The sequence below is a fragment of the Pelophylax lessonae genome (assembly GCF_965119305.1).
Source record: "Pelophylax lessonae genome assembly, chromosome: 3".
Classification (NCBI taxonomy): Eukaryota; Metazoa; Chordata; class Amphibia; order Anura; family Ranidae; genus Pelophylax; species Pelophylax lessonae.
Genome location: NC_138770.1, coordinates 161,007,980 through 161,028,059, shown reverse-complemented (window position 1 = coordinate 161,028,059; position 20,080 = coordinate 161,007,980). Strand labels below are relative to the sequence as shown.

At 39.8% G+C, this 20,080-nt stretch overlaps 1 protein-coding gene across 1 annotated transcript in view; it reads left to right on the top strand.

Annotated features, from left to right (window-relative positions):
• The window catches only part of SNTG2 (syntrophin gamma 2), a gene marked incomplete at its 5' end in the record, with an annotated part of 517,099 nt that extends 499,542 nt beyond the window's left edge, over positions 1-17,557 (top strand). Inside the window, 2 exons of the mRNA XM_082250803.1 lie at positions 1,806-1,916; positions 16,873-17,557. Coding sequence (XP_082106929.1) covers positions 1,806-1,916; positions 16,873-17,004 — 243 coding nt within the window. The 3' untranslated portion in view covers positions 17,005-17,557. The remainder of the gene's footprint in view (positions 1-1,805; positions 1,917-16,872) is intronic.
• Between the last annotated feature and the right edge of the window lie 2,523 nt (positions 17,558-20,080).

Below are 20,080 nucleotides of genomic sequence, written 5' to 3'. Positions count from 1 at the left end.
ATGATCTCCTTAGAGTTTTTCAGCACATTAGATTGCACAAAATGATATCAAGTCATTAGGCTTCAAAATTCCTGAAATGGAGATGCGTAAAATTATATAAATGCATATTAAAATAAATATGATTTTAGCTTACATTAGCATTAATGTAATGCACATGTTTCCAGGGAAATAAAACTTAAGGATAAAAATCTTCAGATTTCTATTAATATTACAGTATATGATTAAAATAAGGATACATTGAATTTCTATTAGAAATAGTTTTTTAGCCTCTTTTTTTATCATCAGGATTCAACTGATACTGTACAGTATATGCCACATTTTACCTGATTTTGCATACATTCCCTTTTACTACACTTTTTAAAAATATTTTGCGGTAAGATTATGGAACTTTATAAAGACTCCCACCTTTTATGGTAAGTCACAATCCATGTTACTTTTTTTGTTAGATCTTATCATATCTTACATTAACCACAAGAATATTAAGTTTGGATCCTAGCAACAAACCCCAAAGTGCAAATTGCTATAGCCAATATAGGGAAAGCTAGCATTGTGTGATCAAACACCTAAAGCCATACAGAAAAAATGATTGGTGGAAGATATGATCAAAACATCTTACTTACAGTATACCTGAAAATGAGACTTGAGGTGACCAGAAGGGCAATCCACAAAATAAAGAAGAAAAAATATGGAAAACTATTAGTGGAAACGGATAAACTGTTGAGTGTTTATACATTCATTCCCACTTAGCCTCTATAAAACCAATCATTTTTATCGAGGTCTGGCAACCAACTCATTTCAGTGGTAATGAAAGACACCCCTAGGCTGACTTCATATGGGGAAGAGATCATCTGGGCAAGTCCGAAGGGTTTTTCCCATGCCAATTTTTCCTTCGCAGATAAACTGGCACCAGGAGGTGTCAGGTGTCTACCTGCATTCCCCATTACCTAGTCCCTTAAACAAGTGTGACAATTGAAAAAAATAATGTATGTGAAATTTTATATATTGTAGGTGTCAAAGTTGCACAAAAAATCTGATTTTATTTTAATTCTTTTACTTTTTAAATACAGTAAAACCTATGTTAAGTTTTAAAATAAATAATGTCTCTAGATAGTTTTAAAACCTATAGAAATGTGTGGAAAAGAAAGTGTAGATTATCAGTTGTTATTTTTATGGATTTTTAATTACATTTTATTGATTTTATGTTTATATATGCAATGTTTTATTGTCACAAGATGACAGATGTACCCATGTAAAGTGCACCTGTGCCCAGACTCTGGACATTGAACTATTTACATATTCTTGCTGAAAAAGATCTATAAAAAAAGTTGACGTTGTTTATTCTCTCCAGAGTCCAGTTTCTGTTAGTTTCCAACAGGTTGGTAACACCTGCTGTGTATTTAAATTAGAGGGCTAGTAAATTGCCAAGATCCTGTTCTCACAGAAAACAATGTTGTGAACTTTGAAAATTAACTTCTTCACAATGTTTGTAGATACCAAGATAAATGAGGGTGCGTTTTAAAGTGTTTTTACTGTTTTATTTGGTATTTGTAGCTACTTAAGTGTGCATGAAAGGAGCACAGGTTCTTTTTAAGAGCGAATATCAAGAATTATCATATCAGTCCCATAAGTAGCTTGTATGCCATTACTTTAATCAAGCTGTGTTCTAGCAGAGGTAATGTTATATAAATAGTGCTGGCAGTTACAGGGTTCAAAGCACAGACAGGGTTCTGTTAGAAGTAAATACCTATTTGCCCAGACATAATAATGCTATGTTTGAAAATATATTTCTTTGTTTTTTATTACAGAATATTTTTTGGCGGTTTAAGTTTTCCCAGTTGAAAGGCTCCTCGGATGATGGAAAAACTCGTGTAAAGCTGCTTTTTCACAATTCTGACACAAAACAAATTGAGATGAAGGTAAGCAATCTGGTCAGAAAATCAGCTATAATCAATGTAAAGTATGTGGCAGACCAAGTAATGTGCAACAGATGCTTCAAGTGCTACAAAAATGATCATTGAAATTAGGGCACTATGAAATTGAACACAGGATGAGCTCCTGTAATAGACAGTGCACAGTGCATAAATATTTAACTTTAATTTAATCATCCATTTCCCATTTGCACTTCAAACTAAACGTTTTGTAGTTCTCTGGCTTATTATGTCAAGGACACCTAATACCAAATAGTAAAGTGTGTTTGTTTATTTCAAATTTATTCTTATTTAGGGCAATACCACCGGGCTGACAAGAGCAGAGTCTAATAGAGGAATTTGCATTTTTATATAACAAAATAAAGGTCTTATTAATTTTATTTTATTTAGAGATGGCAATGTCATGGCTCAAGAGAAATAAAATGCACACAGTTGCCATCAATTGAATAAAAGGCAACAATAACAAGAAAGATGGTTAGTGCATAAAAATTGAAACACCATATGAAGAATACATAAATAGGCAGAACCTGACCAATGGGAACAGCAATGCAATTACTGACTTAGTATATTTAAAAAGTTGTATACCTGTGTTCCCTCTAAACTCTAGTTAACCACTTAAGCCCCGGAAGATTTTACCCCCTTCCTGACCAGGGCCTATTTTGCGATTCAGCACTTATCTTATTTACTAACATTCTCTCTGCTAAGTCAGCAGTAAATTCAAACCAATGCCATCACAAAATATTATGCTAGATATTAACCACTTAAGCCCCAGAGGATTTATCTGCTCAAAGACCAGGGCCTATTTTGCGATTCGGCACTGCGTGACTTAAACGGACAATTGCGCGGTCATGCGACGCTGTACCCAAATGAAATTGACGTCCTTTTTTTCCCACAAACAGAGCTTTCTTTTGGTGGTATTTGATCACCTGTGCGATTTTTTTTATCATGTGCTATAAACAAAAAAAGAGCGACAATTTTGCAAAAATAACAATATTTTTCACATTTTTTTATATGAAATTCCCCCCCCCCCCCCAAAAAAAATGTAAAAATCAATTTGTTTTCTGCTACATATGTTTGGTAAAAAAAATAGCAAAAAGCGTATTTTGATTGGTTTGCGCAAAAAGTTATTGCGTTTACTAACTAAGGGAAAGATTTTTGTCATTTGTATTGTTTTTTTTTTTCTAACGAGTAATGGCGGCGATCTGCAATTTTTTTTGCGGGACTGCGACATTGCGGTGGACAGATCGGACCCTTGACTGACATTTTTTACACTTTTGGGGGTACTAGTGACATTACTACAGTAATCAGTGCTATACATATGCACTGTTACTGTAAAAATGACACTGGGAGGGAAGGGGTTAACTTTATTGGAGAGGGAGGGGTTAAGTGTGTCCCTAGGGGCGTGCTTCTAACTGTGATTGGATGTGGCTGTGTGTGTAACAGCACAGATCAACGGTCCTACATAGCAGGACCGTATGATCTGTGCTTTTACACAGGGGAGAAGGACAGGCGGCTTTGTTTACATTAGCCACCTGCCTTTCTCCCTCTCCACCCGACGATCGCGAGTGACCGGCGGACATCGGGTCCGCCGGTCACATGCGCGGGCTTCTTAGGGAATCAGTGGGGGCGCGCGCTCGCCCCCTATTGGCTCCCAGGCTAGCGACGCACCGGTATGTCACTTTGCCTGGGAGAGGCTGACCGCCGCCGTATATAGTCGGGCGGCGGTCGGCAAGTGGTTAAATAGAAAAAATATATAATCACAAACTTAGGCTATGAAAGATGAGAAGTTGGCCACTAACATACAGTGTCAGCTTGCTTCCAGAGATGAGATCCAGGAATGGAGGGCCAAACTTCCCTCAGAGTGTCTACCTTACTAGAGCTGGGTGATAGCCCTGACAATGTCTCAGTCAGTGGTGGCACTGGGGGAGGGGTGCTTGGCAGTGCACCCCCCCAGCATCCCCATAATTCAGAGTCAGAATTTCACCTTTCACAAAACTAAGCAATGCTAGAATTTCATCTTTATTGCAATACAGAGTGAGAGGAGACGTGTCCTTCTGGCAGGGTGCTGGGGCTCAGGGCTGTCTAACCCAGTGCATTGATGTATCCTTGGATAAAATTTGGGAAGTTGAGATCTGGTGTGAAGGGAAAGCATAGGAAGAGCTTGTGCCATGTGATTTGAAAAATGCTGGCTTCCAGTTACCAGACGGGTCCATTTCAAGTTGCTAAGTATTTTAGTATCTTAGAGAAATAACTAGTTAACAAGATTAATTTATGAGGTCATTGTTGCTAGTGATTGCTGCTTGCCCTGTATCTTGCTTGGGTTTATTGCTGGTAGTTCTTTGTAATGGTTATTGCCGGGGCTTATTGCTGGTGGGTTTTTGTTTTGTTGCTTTCCCTGACACTTGATAGGTACTCATGCTGGTGCTTATTGCTGAGACATCTTATTATTTGAGAAAACTGAATTCCCCTCAGAAAAAAAATATCTGTGACCTGGTCTGATGCAACAATCTGTCAGTCCACATTGCCATTTTAATGAGCCTCAATATAAAAGCATTAAAACAACATTACTACTTATAAATTTGCAAACTTTAGTTTGCATATTAAATTATTTATCATTTAAATGTAATTTTGGTTATATATACTTGGAAGAACTTTGACATTTGTTTAACAATAATATTAATATTGCCTAAATACTAGTTGTTGAATTGAATTTCTATTTATTGAGCATCTATTAGCTGTAAGCTTTTTGATCATTAGTTGTTTGTTATCTTGTCAGATTATGAAGCAATTGGTATTTTATTTTATCTTATTCAAATTGTTCATTAGTAGTGATGAGCCAAACTGCCCTGAGTTTGGTTCTGCAGGTGCTCTGCGAATTTAGGCTGCAGAACCCAAGCCCCATTCAAATCAATTGGAGCTGAATGTGTCAAATTAAAAATGCTGGGCTAATAGGAAATGGGGTCTCAAAAAAGTAGCATGGGGGGTACTACCGTGGATAACATGGAGTACCATGCTTCTAGATTCTGGCAAGCCTCCCTACAACCCGTCACATCCCTTTTGGGGTCAGGATGTGTGTGTAAAGCTGTCAGCCTGAAGAGATGAAGATGGCCTCTTTTAAACATTCAGCTCAGGGCTCCATGTAAAGCACAGTAAACCCAAGGTCACAAAGTGGTGCAGGCGCCTTGTAGTTTTTTCCAGTTGCTGGTGTAGGTAGACAGGCATATCTGAACCAGTCAGCGCTAAATTCTTTTCCCTCAAGAGATGACAGAGGACTGGACATAGAAATACCAAGCCAGAACTTTGCAGCAGTGAGTGACAACCACAGGATCGCAGACAGGTAGTGGACTGGCACATAGGATGTGCCCTGGGGCAGGTGTGTAGGCAGAAGTGTTATCTGAGAGACTGTAGGCCAGTAATTACTGTGGTGCAGATATTTAGGACTTTTGCAAAGTCAGGCAAGCTGGGTCAGCAACGGGCAATCAGATCAAGTACACTATTGTAAGCAGGCCAGAAGTAGGTCAGAAACAGAAGAAGCAGGCAGAAACATAGTTCAAGAGCAAGCCGGGTCAGTACAGGCAGATATAAGAAGCAGGTCAGGGCAAACCAGGTCAGTAATGGGTATGAAGTCACAGATCAGAGATTCACTGGTAATGGCGCCAGAATTAGTGACAGGTGCACAGAGCACATTTTCACACACATGTACCTTTTCACACTGAGCATGGATATTTGACAAGAAGTGCCAGTCTGCATATTAGCATCACCTTCTTAACAAAGACCCTCAACACTTGCAAGAGGCAAGGAGACCTGGGCACCTAGCCATACTAACAGAAAGGAGGGGTGCATGCTCGTTGCTCTCCCTTTCCAGGCCAACTAGGCTACATGCCTAGATAAGGGTCTGGTATGATTCTTAAGGGGAATCCCATGACATTGTTTTAAATAGACAGTACAGATTAAAAAATAAAAAAAATAAAAAATGAAAGGAAGGGCAGCGAGTGTGTACCTTCCTTTCAGGGCCATATGCCTTTCAACATTGGGAAGCTACCTTGAATGTTGGGACGGCCAAGCCTTGTCTCCTTTACAAGGCCCCTTGTCCCCATGTTGAGGGATATGGGTGTTTACAGCAGAAGACTTATCAAAATCCACAAGCTCTCTTTCCCCGAGACATCCAGCCCCCTCTTCTAGGAAATAAATTTGGGTAAATTCCCCCCCCCCCCAAAAAAAAATAGAACTTTGCCTTGTTTGTTTATCCTAATTGGTCACGTGGATATGTTCTAATACTGGCTTTCTAGATTAACAGGAAATCTTGTCTAGAAGCACAAATCAGCTGAAATAAATTTCTCCTACAAAAGCTCAGTTTAAGATACATTGTAGAAAATGATTTAAAGTAGGAATATACATATGTAGGGATATGGACTTTTTGAATAGCCTAAATACAACAGCTGACAGGCACATGTTGTGAGCCTATTTTATATAGTGATATGTCTATTCAGTCTCACCAAAAGGCTCTGCTAAAGTGCTTCCATTTCCTCACAGCAGTTATTGGACAATCTCTCCCTACCATTTATCCTCTTCCCACAGTGCAGTGCCTTGAGTGATCTATTTACAGGCCTGGGCATTGTCAATGAGAAGCAGGGGGCATGCCTATGGCTATGCAAATACAGATTTTGAAAAGGAGGAACAGAATGTATATTCTGGCAGCTCACATGTTCAGTTTAGAAGTTCTGTTATGTCTTTTTGTTAGCTGCAATAAAAGGCATCATAGTTGGACACTTTTTATACACACCAATAATATCCTGAAAAGCTTGTGTCCTTTCTGACCTTCAATTTCAGCACTGGAAACCTTGAGGTTTGAAAAGGCCTAGTTATGATCTTACATGATCTTAGAGGGATGCAGTGGCACAGGTAAACCTTAGCTGTCACATTCTTATGACAGCATCCAATTCAAAGTTTCTGTGGAATTGCTATAGTAAAATCTGGGAATGTAAAGCGTCAAGCTGTAAAAAACGTCTGACGCTGCTAAAGGCTGAATAACGTTGCTTAACGTGCGTTAAGCCACGTTATACGTTTTTTTTCTTCCATTCAAAATCAATGGTTCCCTATGGGAGTCTATTGATTTGAACGGAAGTCGCACCGCAAGTCGGATCAGGATGATCCGACTTGCGGCGCTGTGAGAATCTTGAGGGGGAACTCCACGCCAAAATGGGGAAAAAAATGGCGGGTCTGGTATGGAATTTGAGGGTAGCCCCACGCCGGAAAAAAGGGCGTGGGGTCCCCCTCAAAATCCATACCAGACCCGAAGGGCCTGGTTTGGAACCTGGGGGAGGAACCCCACGCCGTTTTTTTGCTGTCATAAGAATGTGACAGCTAAGGTTTACCTGTGCCACTGTATCCCTCTAAGATCATGTAAGATCATAACTAGGCCTTTTCAAACCTCAAGGTTTCCATACCAGACCCTTATCCGAGCATGCAGCTCCACCCCCCTGGACCACACCAGGCCACACGCCCTCAACATGGGGGAATGTGGGTGCTTTGGGGCAAGGGGGGGGCTCTGCACCCCCCACCTCAAAGCACCTTGCCCCCATGTTGATGAGGACAAGGGCCTCATCCCCACAACCCTGGCCGGTGGTTGTGGGGGTCTGGGGGCAGGGGGCTCATCGGAATCTGGAAGCCCCCTTTAACAAGGGGGCCCCCCAGATCCCGGACCCCCTCCCTATGTGAATGGGTATGGGGTACACTGTACCCCTACCCATTCACCCCATAAAAGGCAGTGTGTGTAAATAACGACAGGAGACATTTTGGAAAGTTTATTAAAAATCTTCATCGGTCTTCTCCCTCTCCGGTCTTCTGCTCTTTTGCTGTCCTCTCTTCTTGTTTTCTCCTCTCCGGTCTTCTGCTCTTTTGCTGTCCTCTCTTGTTGTCTTCTCCTCTTCGGTCTTCTGCTCTTTTGCTGTCGGCTCTTCTTCTTCCTCCGGTCCTCCGACGACGACGTCTCCGGTGATTATGCCGGTCTCTGCAGCTTATTATATAGCCATTAGGGGCGTGGCCACCAGATGACGTCATCGGGAGACCCCACCCCCTTATGTCACAGATGACGTCACACATGTTTGTTAATGCACTGCAGTGCTAAAGTGTGAGCGAACCCTTAGACTTATAGGTCATATGGAAGCATTTCGTTAGCCTCTGGTAAAGCAGGTGAGGTAGGTCTTTGAATGGCTGCAATTCTGCTTCTCACCACTGCCAAAAGAAATACAATTAATATTAGTAGCCCCAAGTTAAGAGCAAAGATATATATTTGTTAGGGAAGTGGAATGGACTTGTGTAGCTATCACATCCAAAGAAGTAAAAAAATATATATATACTGCAAGGAAGGATTGTGACTGGTTGCATGTGTCACCTAGGTTTCTCACCTACACAAGGGGACAGGCCCAAGGGTTTATAATTGATATGGAGAAAAGAGAGAGAGAAAGAGATATGTTTGGTTAGGATCAATGTGTTCAGCCCGCAGAGAGAGAGAGAGAGAGAGAGAGAGTGGGGTGGGAGCCTGTAAAAAGGAATAAGATAAGTGATCACCAATGCAGGGTGGAGGGGAAGTCAGAGGCAGGGGAAAAATCAAATTTTACTGCCATAACCACCAATACAAGAGGGAAAGTGGGGGATTAACTTTTACTGCCACTGACTCCACCCCCCCCCACATGCATTGGCAGTTGGTGACCGCAAAAGCCAACCCTCACATCCTCCCCTGTATTGGTGGTCAGTGATGGTGAAATTTTAGTGAAAGTTAAGTCTACCCGGTTGGTGGTCATAGGGATTAAAATTTTAATGCCACTGACCACCAATTCAGGGGGGTGGTGGATTAAATTTCACTGCCTTTGTCCACAAACAGGAAAGTGGGTAATAATACTGATACCGGTGCTTGGGGTTATTATTGCATTTACTGATACCAATGTTTAGGCTGATTATTGTGTCCACTGTCACCAATGTTGAGGGTTATTATTTCATCCACTGACACCAATACTATGGGTTCTTATTACTGCCACTGACACTAATGATGGAGGAGTTATTATTTCAATTATTGAGATCAATACTGGGGGTTATTATTTCTGCCACTGACACAAATCCTGAGGATATTGTACCTTAACCTCCTCAACATTTTTGGGTGCTGAGGCGCAGTATAGCACATCTCTTTTCAATTGGTAGCCAAACTTGTTGCAATTCACCTCAATGGACAAAAATGCACTGTTATTGTGCAACCTACTGGAAGTTATGTAAAAGGAATTGACTCCAGTTAATAATAGATCCATCTACTACAGGTTACATAGTTACATAGTTAGTCTTGTTAAAAATAAGACACAAGTCCATCTAGTTAAATTCAACTAGAGTGGTGGAAAGCATAATAATTTTTTATTGCAACAGCACTAGTAACAGAACAATATCAAAGAAGAACTTTTATGAAGAAGCAGTTTTTTGCGCTTTAGAATGCACCTACAAAGTTCAAAGTATAATATTATTTAGATTTTGTCAGTTAGATAATAGGTTGTATGCATGTACATCAAAATTTTAGAAAAGTATTTATTTAAAACTGTTCTACCAGAAAAGAGCTATTTACGGAAAGAACTCCATATATATTGAACCCATTTGGTGCAGTTTCTTAAAAAAAAACATGCAACATGGAAATCAAATCATGTGTAAAAATTGCAGACTGTGAACATACTGAATGTGGTGGTTAGATTGTGTAACTAACTCTCAAGCTCTGGGGATTCTGGTGAGCAATGAAATCAGGCATCGTTGTTGTACATAGAGCTATGCCTAAAAATATATTTGACATTTGAGATTAATTTCAACAGCTATAGTGCCATTAGGGATACGGCACTTCTATGTCTACACACACAAATTGACATGACCAAATTTACAGTGCATTAAAATAAATATTTTCTATTTTCGAGATAGGAAGCCTGGATGAATATAGGTAAAATGACGAAGGAAAATTTACAAGAAATTCACACAATTATATTTAATTGTAAATTAGTTGGAAAGAACACATTTTGAGTCAAAGCTATTAATGTGTTACTAAACTCAGGACCCGGCATTCACTATATCTGGTCTCCCACAGTACACAGAACATGGAAATGCAAATATTTTAGTAAATATAAACTGCTAAATACATTTTCTCATCAGCAGTATATATCAGTCTTATGACTTCTATGAGTGTCTGGTAAGGCTTGTAGGAGGAGTTTTCATTCTTCTCTGACTCTCCTATGAGGCTGCAGGATCCCTGACCCTCTGTCTTGACCATGCTGATTCTGTGATAATAATATGTACCCTCCCAAGAAAAAAAAACTCTCTAGCAATACACACCAAACTGAGCATGTGCAGATTGTACTCAATGCTCTGTTCTATCAGGAGATGACTTGGGAACAGTGGAAAAGGGGAAGGATCAGAGAGGACAGGCTTTTTACACAACGCACAGGATTAACTCCTTAGGTTCGACATTGCAGTGCAGTGTTCAGTAAGCAGTGTGGGGCAACAGCTGAGGGAGTTATTAAATTTTTTGTTTTACAGGGTGAACTTTTTTGAATGTTCTTTTTTTTAAGTGACAGAGTCTCTTTAAATCTTTAGCACTTGTAAAGAAAGAAGCATATCTACTGTGTAGAAACTGCATGGAGTTCGGAATTTTCACTATTACTAGAGTGAATGTAAAATTATGTTGCAATTTTTTTCTGAACATAGAGTTTCTTCAAAAATAGTTTACTTTTACTAGTGAATTGATGCATGTCCAAGCATTCTCATATAGGTCATAGAAACACATTTTGAATGACAAAATGATTTTCATCTCAGAAAGATATGGTGTAGGTGGCAGTTGCTAAAAGGTCACTTTAAACATTCCATTCTTTTTTTCTGTAAGTTGCCCATCAATTTTCCCTGCTACCCTAACAAATAAAACATGAACATTTACTAGCACAGGCTGGAACAGACAAACACATACTGGCAGATATTGACAGACGAGCACGAGGCAATATCAAACACATTTTTAATCTTAGACAACTTTATTAAGTTTTATAATAATAATAAAGTAGTGCAGCGCAATCCTAGTGGTACACAATAGATAAAAAATATTTAAATAGTAAAGTCCCAATGATGTCAGGTGTCCATATAAGCAGGTAAATCTCCAGTGATATGTGGTCCTAAGGCAAATCCATATGATTCTTGTGTCCACACGGGTGCTCAAGCAAACCCACCACCTGTTAACACTGCCGCTCACCTTATCAATGAGACCCTACAGGGTCAACCAGCATGTCATCCCAAACAGAAAATGAATGTACATCCTCACACTTCCTTCCTTAACGGTAGTTGCGGATGTACTTAAAAACGGGTTCGCAATATGGTACGTGACCCCCGCTGAAGAAGTCCCACCTACTTTTTGGACCTGACGCGTACGGGGGAAGTCACGTGACCCGCGGCCATCTCTCACTCTTCCGTGTTGGTGGATCTGATGCACGCTCACTCGCAAACTCTGCAGATATGCGCAATACCTTCTTCTGAAATGTGAGTGCAATGATTTATGGAATAAAGTTAATAATTGCATACAGAGAGCATTAGATCGTTCTTTTTCTCTCCTACACATTGCGGTACTATTTCTGAGGAGCTGTCAGCGCATTGGAGGTGCATTCATTGGTTACCGTTAAGGAAGGAAGTGTGAGGATGTACATTCATTTTCTGTTTGGGATGACATGCTGGTTGACCCTGTAGGGTCTCATTGATAAGGTGAGCGGCAGTGTTAACAGGTGGTGGGTTTGCATGAGCACCCGTGAGGACACAAGAATCATATGGATTTGCCTTAGGACCACATATCACTGGAGACTTACCTGCTTATATGGACACCTGACATCATTGAGACTTTACTATTTAAATATTTTTTATCTATTGTGTACCACTAGGATTGCGCTGCACTACTTTATTATTATGTTTTCAGGAGGTGTTTTGGAGATATTGCCCTTGAGTGCGTAGCTGCTGGTCCTTTGAATGGTGGTGTTTAGTTCAGCGCTGAATATCCCCTTTTTTATCTGCTTTTATTAAGTTTTAGTCAAGTATTCGCCAGAAAGCAAGAAGAATTTTCCCCAGGATGGACAAGGCTTACTCTAATGATGAACAGAGTTCAGTTTAACAGTGGGCAGGTCCTAATTTCAGAGTCTGAGCAGGATCAGACTATAATCCTAAAGTATGTGTAAAACCAAAACTTTTATTTTGATTCAGATAAGTTAGGGAAAGGTTAACCATGCTATCAAGGTATTTTTCTTGTCTATGTTCCACTGGGGAGATTTCCTTTCACTGTCTGTCCAACAAGAAAAATTCAACAAGAAATTAGGGGGACTCTCTCCAAAGTGAATAGAATTCCAATCTTAGAGGGGTTGTCATGAGAACAGGTGTCTCTAAATGAAGATTTTATTTTACCTCATGAGAATTCAGTTTTTTGATTTCCCCTCTCTCTTCCCCACTCATTAGGACAAATAAAGGGGTGACTCTCCCTTAGGGGAGAGACAGAAAACAATAAAAATTTGACAGAGCCCTTTCCTTCCTCGCACAGAAAATGTGTATGCTTTGACGTATGTGTACGCGGTGTGGACAGGGTGCATCCTTGCTGGCTGCTCGGAGCTGTAAACCCACAGGGTTTCCCGGCAGTGTGGGTGGGGGTCACTTACCCTGCATGCTCATCTATGCTTTGGCATACATGTGGGCAGTGCAGACAGGGCACATCCTTGTTGGCTGCTCGGAGCTGTCAACCCATGGGGTTTCCTGGCAGTGTGGGCAGGGGTCACTTACCCTGCATGCAAATCTAACATTAGGACTGTTCCCCGACTTAGGGATAAGAGTCTTCACTGTGTGCAGAAACTAAAGTACAGAGTTCCTCTGAAAAGTGACTTGTCCCATGTCACTACACACTGTATCTTGTATGCATTAGGAGGGGCCTGTTGAGCCTGTGCCCTCTCCACCAGTCTAGTGTACCTCTGTCACCTCACTCCCAGTAACAGAATGTGGTCCCACCGAGCACCAAGCATGGACAGGGCCAGATTAACGTAGGGGCTATTGGAGCTGCAGCTCCAGGCCCCTACCTTTATATAGGCCCCGGGTTGGCCATATTCACTGTTACCGCTCTTCTGTCACTTGTAAACACAGAAGTCTGGCTTCTATGCTCGCTTCCCCAGGCAGCTCCCTCAGAACCTCCCCACACAGCACGAAGGCCGGACAAGGAGGGACAGTTGCCGATGCATGGATGTGTTTATGGGCTTCAGAGACAGCATCCCATGTTGAATTAGGCATGCATGGCTGCACCCTTCCTCCTCTGGGTGCATGCCAAGGCACGGCCCTTAACCACTTAAGCCCCGGAAGATTTTACCCCCATTCCGACCAGGGGGTATTTTGCGATTCGGCACTGCGTGAATTTAACGCACAATTGCGCGGTCGTGCGACGCTGTACCTAAACGCATTTGACGTCCTTTTTTCCCACAAACAGAGCTTTCTTTTGGTGGTATTTGATCACCTGTGCGATTTTTTGATCACGCGCTATAAACAAAAAAAGAGCGTCAATTTTGCAAAAATAGCAATATTTTTCACATTTTTTTATATGAAATTCCCCCAAAAAAAAATGTAAAAATCAAAATTTTTAAAAATTTTCGGCCAATTTATTTTATGCTACCTATGTTTGGTAAAAAAAATCGCAAAAAGCGTATTTTGATTGGTTTGCGCAAAAGTTATCGCGTTTACTAACAAAGGGAAAGATTTTTGTCATTTTTGTTGTTTTTTTTTTTTAACGCGTAATGGCGGCGATCTGCGATTTTTTTTGCGGTACTGCGACATTGCGGCGGACAGATCGGACCCTTGACTGACATTTTTGACACTTTTGGGGTTACCAGTGACATTTCTACAGTAATCAGTGCTATATATATGCACTGTTACTGTAAAAATACACTGGTAGTGAAGGGGTTAACTTTATTTGGAAGGGAGGGGCTGTGTGTGTCCCTAGGGGCGTGGTTTCTACTGTGATTGGCTGTGGCTCTAGCTGTAAAGACACTGATCAATGGATCTACATACCAGATCCGTTTTATCAGTGTCTTTGCAGCGAAGAGAATGACGGGCAGTTTGTTTACACAAGCTGCCTGACATTCTCCCTCTCCCCCGCCGATCGCCGAGTGACCGGCGGACATCGGGTCCGCTGGTCACACGCGCGGGGGGGTCCGTGACCACGCGGGAGCGGGAGCGCGCCCCGGGGGGCGCGCGCTCGCTCCCTAGACCCTCACAAGCAAGCAACGTAGCCCTACGTTAGTTTGCCTGTGAGGGGCTGACCGCCGACGTAGATAGTCGTGCGGCGGTCGGCAAGTGGTTAAGGCCCTTCAAAATCCTCAGCACCAAGCCCATGATGCTCTTAATCCGGCCCTGAGCATGGACCTCAGAGCGCCAGCTCTGATGGGGCTGGAAGTTTGGGGCACTTCTACAAGGAGATCACTGCTTTAACATGGAAATTCAGAGTCCTTCTCTGCAGCATGCTGGCAGAGGAAAGACTTTTCTAACCCAGCTAGGTTTAAAAAAAACCTTGAACACCTTTTGTTTTGATGTACCTGGAATGTATTTAACTGATTTGAACTGAACGTTCACTTGTGCTTTATTGATTCAGCATACAAATGGCTGAAAACAATGGTAACAGACCAGGAATAATGAAAGGCTCTCACTGTATGTTTTAAAATATTTAGAGCTGATGCACAAAAATATCAGTAAAAAAGTAATCATTTAATGTGTTGTCTGAACTGCTTCAACTTTGTAGAAAGTACGCCATAGTGAAATATTTCCTGGAAGATACAATGGTTTCTTGGTACAAGAATAAACAATAATTACATGGTTTGAAGATGTGTCTACAATCCTAATATATTTATTCTGCTTCACAGAAAAATGTTCGTGTAACTGTCATTGTCAAGTTATGAACTAATGAAGCTGAGCAGAATGAAAGTACTATAATCACAGCAAATAATCTAAATTTCATTACATAAAAACACATCATTAAAACAATGCAGTGGCACAGAAACACGGGTCATGTTTTCATTTGAATTAGCCCTACAACTAAACTAAATACATACATAATGAGATTAATATAAATATAGTTTGGGAACTTCTATTTTATGTAGTTGAGGGAATTGCCTTTAAAATGGAAGCTACAGAAGCAGGAGGGACCTTTATTTGGACGACATCACGCATAGTTACAATCCTGAGGAAGGGATGATAGTGTAGGAAATGTTTAAACTCCTGTCAAGCTTTTTTTTTCACAATCTGTATCCAAATGAAGAAATTTCCCTTCCCTTACCTTCTCTTCCCTTCCCTTTCCATTCTAAAGACCCAACAGAATATGAGAGGAAATATTTCTAAAGTGTGGGAAATGCCCTCTTAGACAGCTGCCACCAAAAAATGCGTCTCCATTGTAAAATGTCTTCTTTATTCTAATTCTGGTGACAATGTTACATTTTGGATTTTTTGCTCACTTTCAGTCCTAATGACAATGGTTAGCAGAAAAAAAGAAAGGGGGAATCTCTCCAGAGGGGCTACAGTCAGCAATAAAAACCTATAATTAGTGCAAACTCCTTACCACTCTATCCATAACTAAAACAAAACATTTTGACCCTAAAATACAGTATATCTTAACCTAAGAACAATAATGTAATATATTGCAGCTCACCAGTTGGATGTAGTAAGTGCATTTGTTTTCATTTTTTTCAGGTTAAGAACATTTATAGCCAGTATATTAAATAATTGTTGATCTTGCCAAAAATGCAGTGCCAATGGCACTTCCTGTGGGCTGAACGAAAACCACCAACAATGTTATCTTTCTTCTGCAAACTACTAATAGCCCCATCACCATGTAAGAAGATAAAGAGAAAAAGACACGTTTGAAGTCCAGCCTAATGCCGGCCATACACTATACGAAAAATCGTTCAAACTCATTTTTGAAAAACAAACATTCGGCCGTGAGAGCAAACGATCGTGCCATCATTTAATGACCGATACATCATTCAATGGACATAAATTAATCAGTTTTTGGTCATTTTTTTCACATATACCTAGTGCAAACAGTTTGGACGAGAAACACATTAACCTTTCAATTTATCGTTCGTTCAGCAGAAAATTTGTACCCATTAACTGACTGAAAAATGAAAGATTTTTTGTATGGGCAGCATTAGTAACTATAGCTCCCTCCATACATACTATACAGTGGAAATGTGAGTGCAACCACTGGACACTAAGTGTGCTATTCCCAGGAATACCAGTTGAAAGTATCGGGAAAAAACGTAAAACGGTTGTATCCTCCTAAACAACAACAAAAAAAAAAAACCCTGCAGGAGAAAGGCAAAATGAGCTAGTATGCAACGCATCTAGCACCTTAAAACGAAGCCCCGACACGGTTGTCCGGATACCTCTGAGGGAGTTGTCATGTTCCCTCGGCATCTCTTCCGGGTTTGGCGGCTCTGGCTCTGTGAGTGGCCGGAGCCACGATGACATCACTCCCGTGCATGCGCGTGGGAGTTTTCTTTCCGGCAAGGAGCCGGCAAAGAGCTCTGAATTTTCTGCCGGACCTTCAGAGCGCATGCGCCGCTGGTGTCAGCGGCTGCATGCAGGGTGAATATCTCCTAAACCGTGCAGGTTTAGGAGATATTCATTTTACCTACAGGTAAGCCTTATCATATGCTTACCTGTAGGTAAAAGTTTATTGGCGGAGTATACTACCGCTTTAACAATAGAAAACATATGAAGACATTACATCTAAGTAATGGTAAGCTAGAATATATTACACTTTGTTTTTGGATTTAGACATGCATAACTTACACTTTAAGTTACCTAATCTAACTTGACATTATATTGTCTTCTCTTACTAGATCACTGACCTCTGGCTTCTCTTTCCCTACAGGAACTTGAATTTCAGGATCTTACGGGTGTCTTACACTGTATTCATTCTTTCATTGCTGCTAAGGTTGCATCTATGGACCCAATGTTCATAAACAGACAAAGTGCTGCAAGAAAATACATCTACAACACGTAGATCTAATGAACACAATGTTCCGAAGAAAGTTATTTTGCAATGGGATTTATTTCATGCACAATCCATTTTATTGACAAAAACTTTCAGAATACAACTGATTATATTTCTCCCATGTCCGTCTGTACATTTCTCTCATGTTTGTTTTATGTAAATGTGTATCATGAAACAGTTAAAAGCACATTTTTATCTACTTCTAATTTAAAAAACGATGACGAAATAGCACTTTAAGATACTATTCCAGGTTTTTGAACAGTATTTAGGAACTGTATGTTTACAATGCTAAAGAGATTTAATGATAGAATCATGCTGTATATACGTATGGATAGCATGCTTATAATATTTTAGATTTTTTTAGTTATTTAGGGATTTCACTGCTACAATCAGCAGTGATCAGCTTCAATGTAATATTTTGTTAATAGAATTTATGATTTTACCTACATGTATTTATGAAGTAAAATACAGATGGCCCAGGCATTTATGTATTTTGATAAGATATTGCATATTGTATATTTAATTGGTGTGTTATAAAGCTAATGGAAAATGCAAATTCTTTTAAAGATTTACTTTCAAGAATATGTTGTCCTTTTCTTTGTTCTGCGTGACAAGTTAAGCGGTGACTGTTTTAGAGAAACCAGTAGATTCTGAAATTTGCACTGCGCATATGCTTTGCATAACACAATAATTGTTTAATAGATGACACTGCAATAATTCTGTGACATGCTATTGTTGATTCTTACAAAAGTTAGATTTTTCTTGGGAACTTCAGTGGAAGAAAGATAATTTTGCTTGACTTCTTTGCTTTTTTCTTAAAGAAAAAATGTATATATAGATATATATATATCTATATATACCTATATATCTATATATATATAGATATATATATATCATATATATATACACAGTACATCTCTGAAATACAAGCATGCTTCTCTATGTTTTATCCCATTAACATACTGTAAGAACAAAAAAAAATACCTGTTTATCCTGCCAGAAAGGCAGTGAGGTCCTAACTTTTTTAGTAAGCTAACAACTGCTGCACTGAAATTTTAAGCCCTGCTTTCTGGACTACAGAACCTCAAATCTGTCCTTCTCCACTGTCATACATTTATCTTTTTCTCATTAAAACAAATCTGCTGCCTTGATTCCCAGGAGCCTGTCCACAAACTGTGTGTAGGGAAAGGGCTTTTAAAAGTGGTGGTGTGCAACATCACTGGGAACTGAGCTCTCTGCAGCTGCCATGTATGACAAGCCTGGTGATGCCATCACAAGGAGTAATAAAAGTTTTAGTAATAAAAGCTTTGTCTGTCCATAGCAACAAAGCAGAAGAAAACATAAATGCTAGGAAAAGCTATGCAAGGGAGTCATGTTATTACAAATCCCCTAACTATAAAAAAAAGTCTTATTTAGATGTATTTTTCTGTATAAAATAAGCATTTGCAATAATGTAAAAAAAAAAAAAAAATGAAAAATCCATCAAGTAAGTGAGAAGACCTCATAACTCACTCATCCATGTCTTTATGGACCTTGCTTTGTGCACTGGTCCAAATCATTTGGTGGAGAGGGGATTATGGTGTGGGGGTTGTTTTTCAAGGAATGGGCTTGGTCCCTTAGTTCATGTGAAGGGAACTCTTAAGGCATCAGCATATCAAGACATTTTGGACAACTGCATGCTTTGTGGGAACAGTTTGGGGATGGCCCCTTCCAGTTCCAGCATGACTGGGCACCAGTGACAAAGCAAGGTCCATACATGGATGAGCGAATTTGGGGTGGAGTAACATGACTGGCCTGTACAGAGTCCTGACCTCGACCCAATAAAACACCTTTGGGATGAATTCGAGTGGAGACTGAGAGCCAGGCGTTCTTGTTCACATCAGCGCCTGACCTCACAAATGTGCTTCGGGAAGAACGGTCAAACATTCCCATTGACACACTGCTAAACCTTGTGGACAGCCTTCCCAGAATAGTTGAAGCTGTTATAGCTGCAAAGGGTGGGCCCCAATACTTTTGGTAATATGGTATATATATAAATATATCTTTTGATACATTGACATTTTGACATTATAAAATGTGCCCAATTTTCCTCTTTACTTTAGACTGCTAGATCATAAAAACCCAAATAGTCATTGGAACAAGAATAGAGGGGGCCTCTACAAACAGAGGCACTTGCTTTGGTGACATTTGTTTAAGAATGTATTTTTTGCAAAGAGAGAAATAATGATCCTTTCTCGCTTTCTGTGTCTCAAGACAAGAAGTGAAGTAATATATTAAGGTATAGATAGACTTTAACTATTTAATAATTTACCCAAAATTAAAAGTATACTTTAAGATCTCTAAAATGTTACTTTCTGCAATCGCCTTTAGTAAATATTCAGTTAAAAAAAACCCAGCATTTTCCAAGGCATATAAAGCTTTATATAACCTAATTATATTTTGTTTTTAAAACATATAGATCCTTGGGAATATTTTTTTTTTAATACAGTAGAAATACATTAGGCTGGAGGCAGGCTACCTGTGGTTCCTCAGCTGTCAAAGCATGCTGGGTATTGTAGTTAGGTGACAGCTGTAAATCTGCAGGGTGTCTAATCCTGTTTTAGGGAAAATCCATAGAAAGTGAATAGCTTACATTAATAATTCTGAATGTTTGCTATATTTCAAAAGATTACAGGATGACATTTGTTACCGTGATTGTGATTAAAAAAGGCTATGTGCACCTTTTTCTGAGCAAAAAAAATATACTATGCCAGGTTGTTTTGCAAAAAAACACATTAATTTTTAGCGACAAATATGAAATAGATCGACTTTTTAGAATGGAGATATTGCTGTAAAAAAAAAATAAATAAAACCTGTTTGACAAGCTGTAGTTCTGGTTGCAATGTATGAAAGTTACACGCAACAAATACACTGCAAGCTATTACTGGGTAGAGGAAGACAAACACAAGAATACATTATATCTATCTACCATCAAAGAGATTTTTTCTGCTTTACCCATCCTGTATTGATATAATTACTTGCTAGAGATGATACAGGTGATTTTGGTAAAATTGATTTTGTTGCCCTATTGATTACACTATCAGTG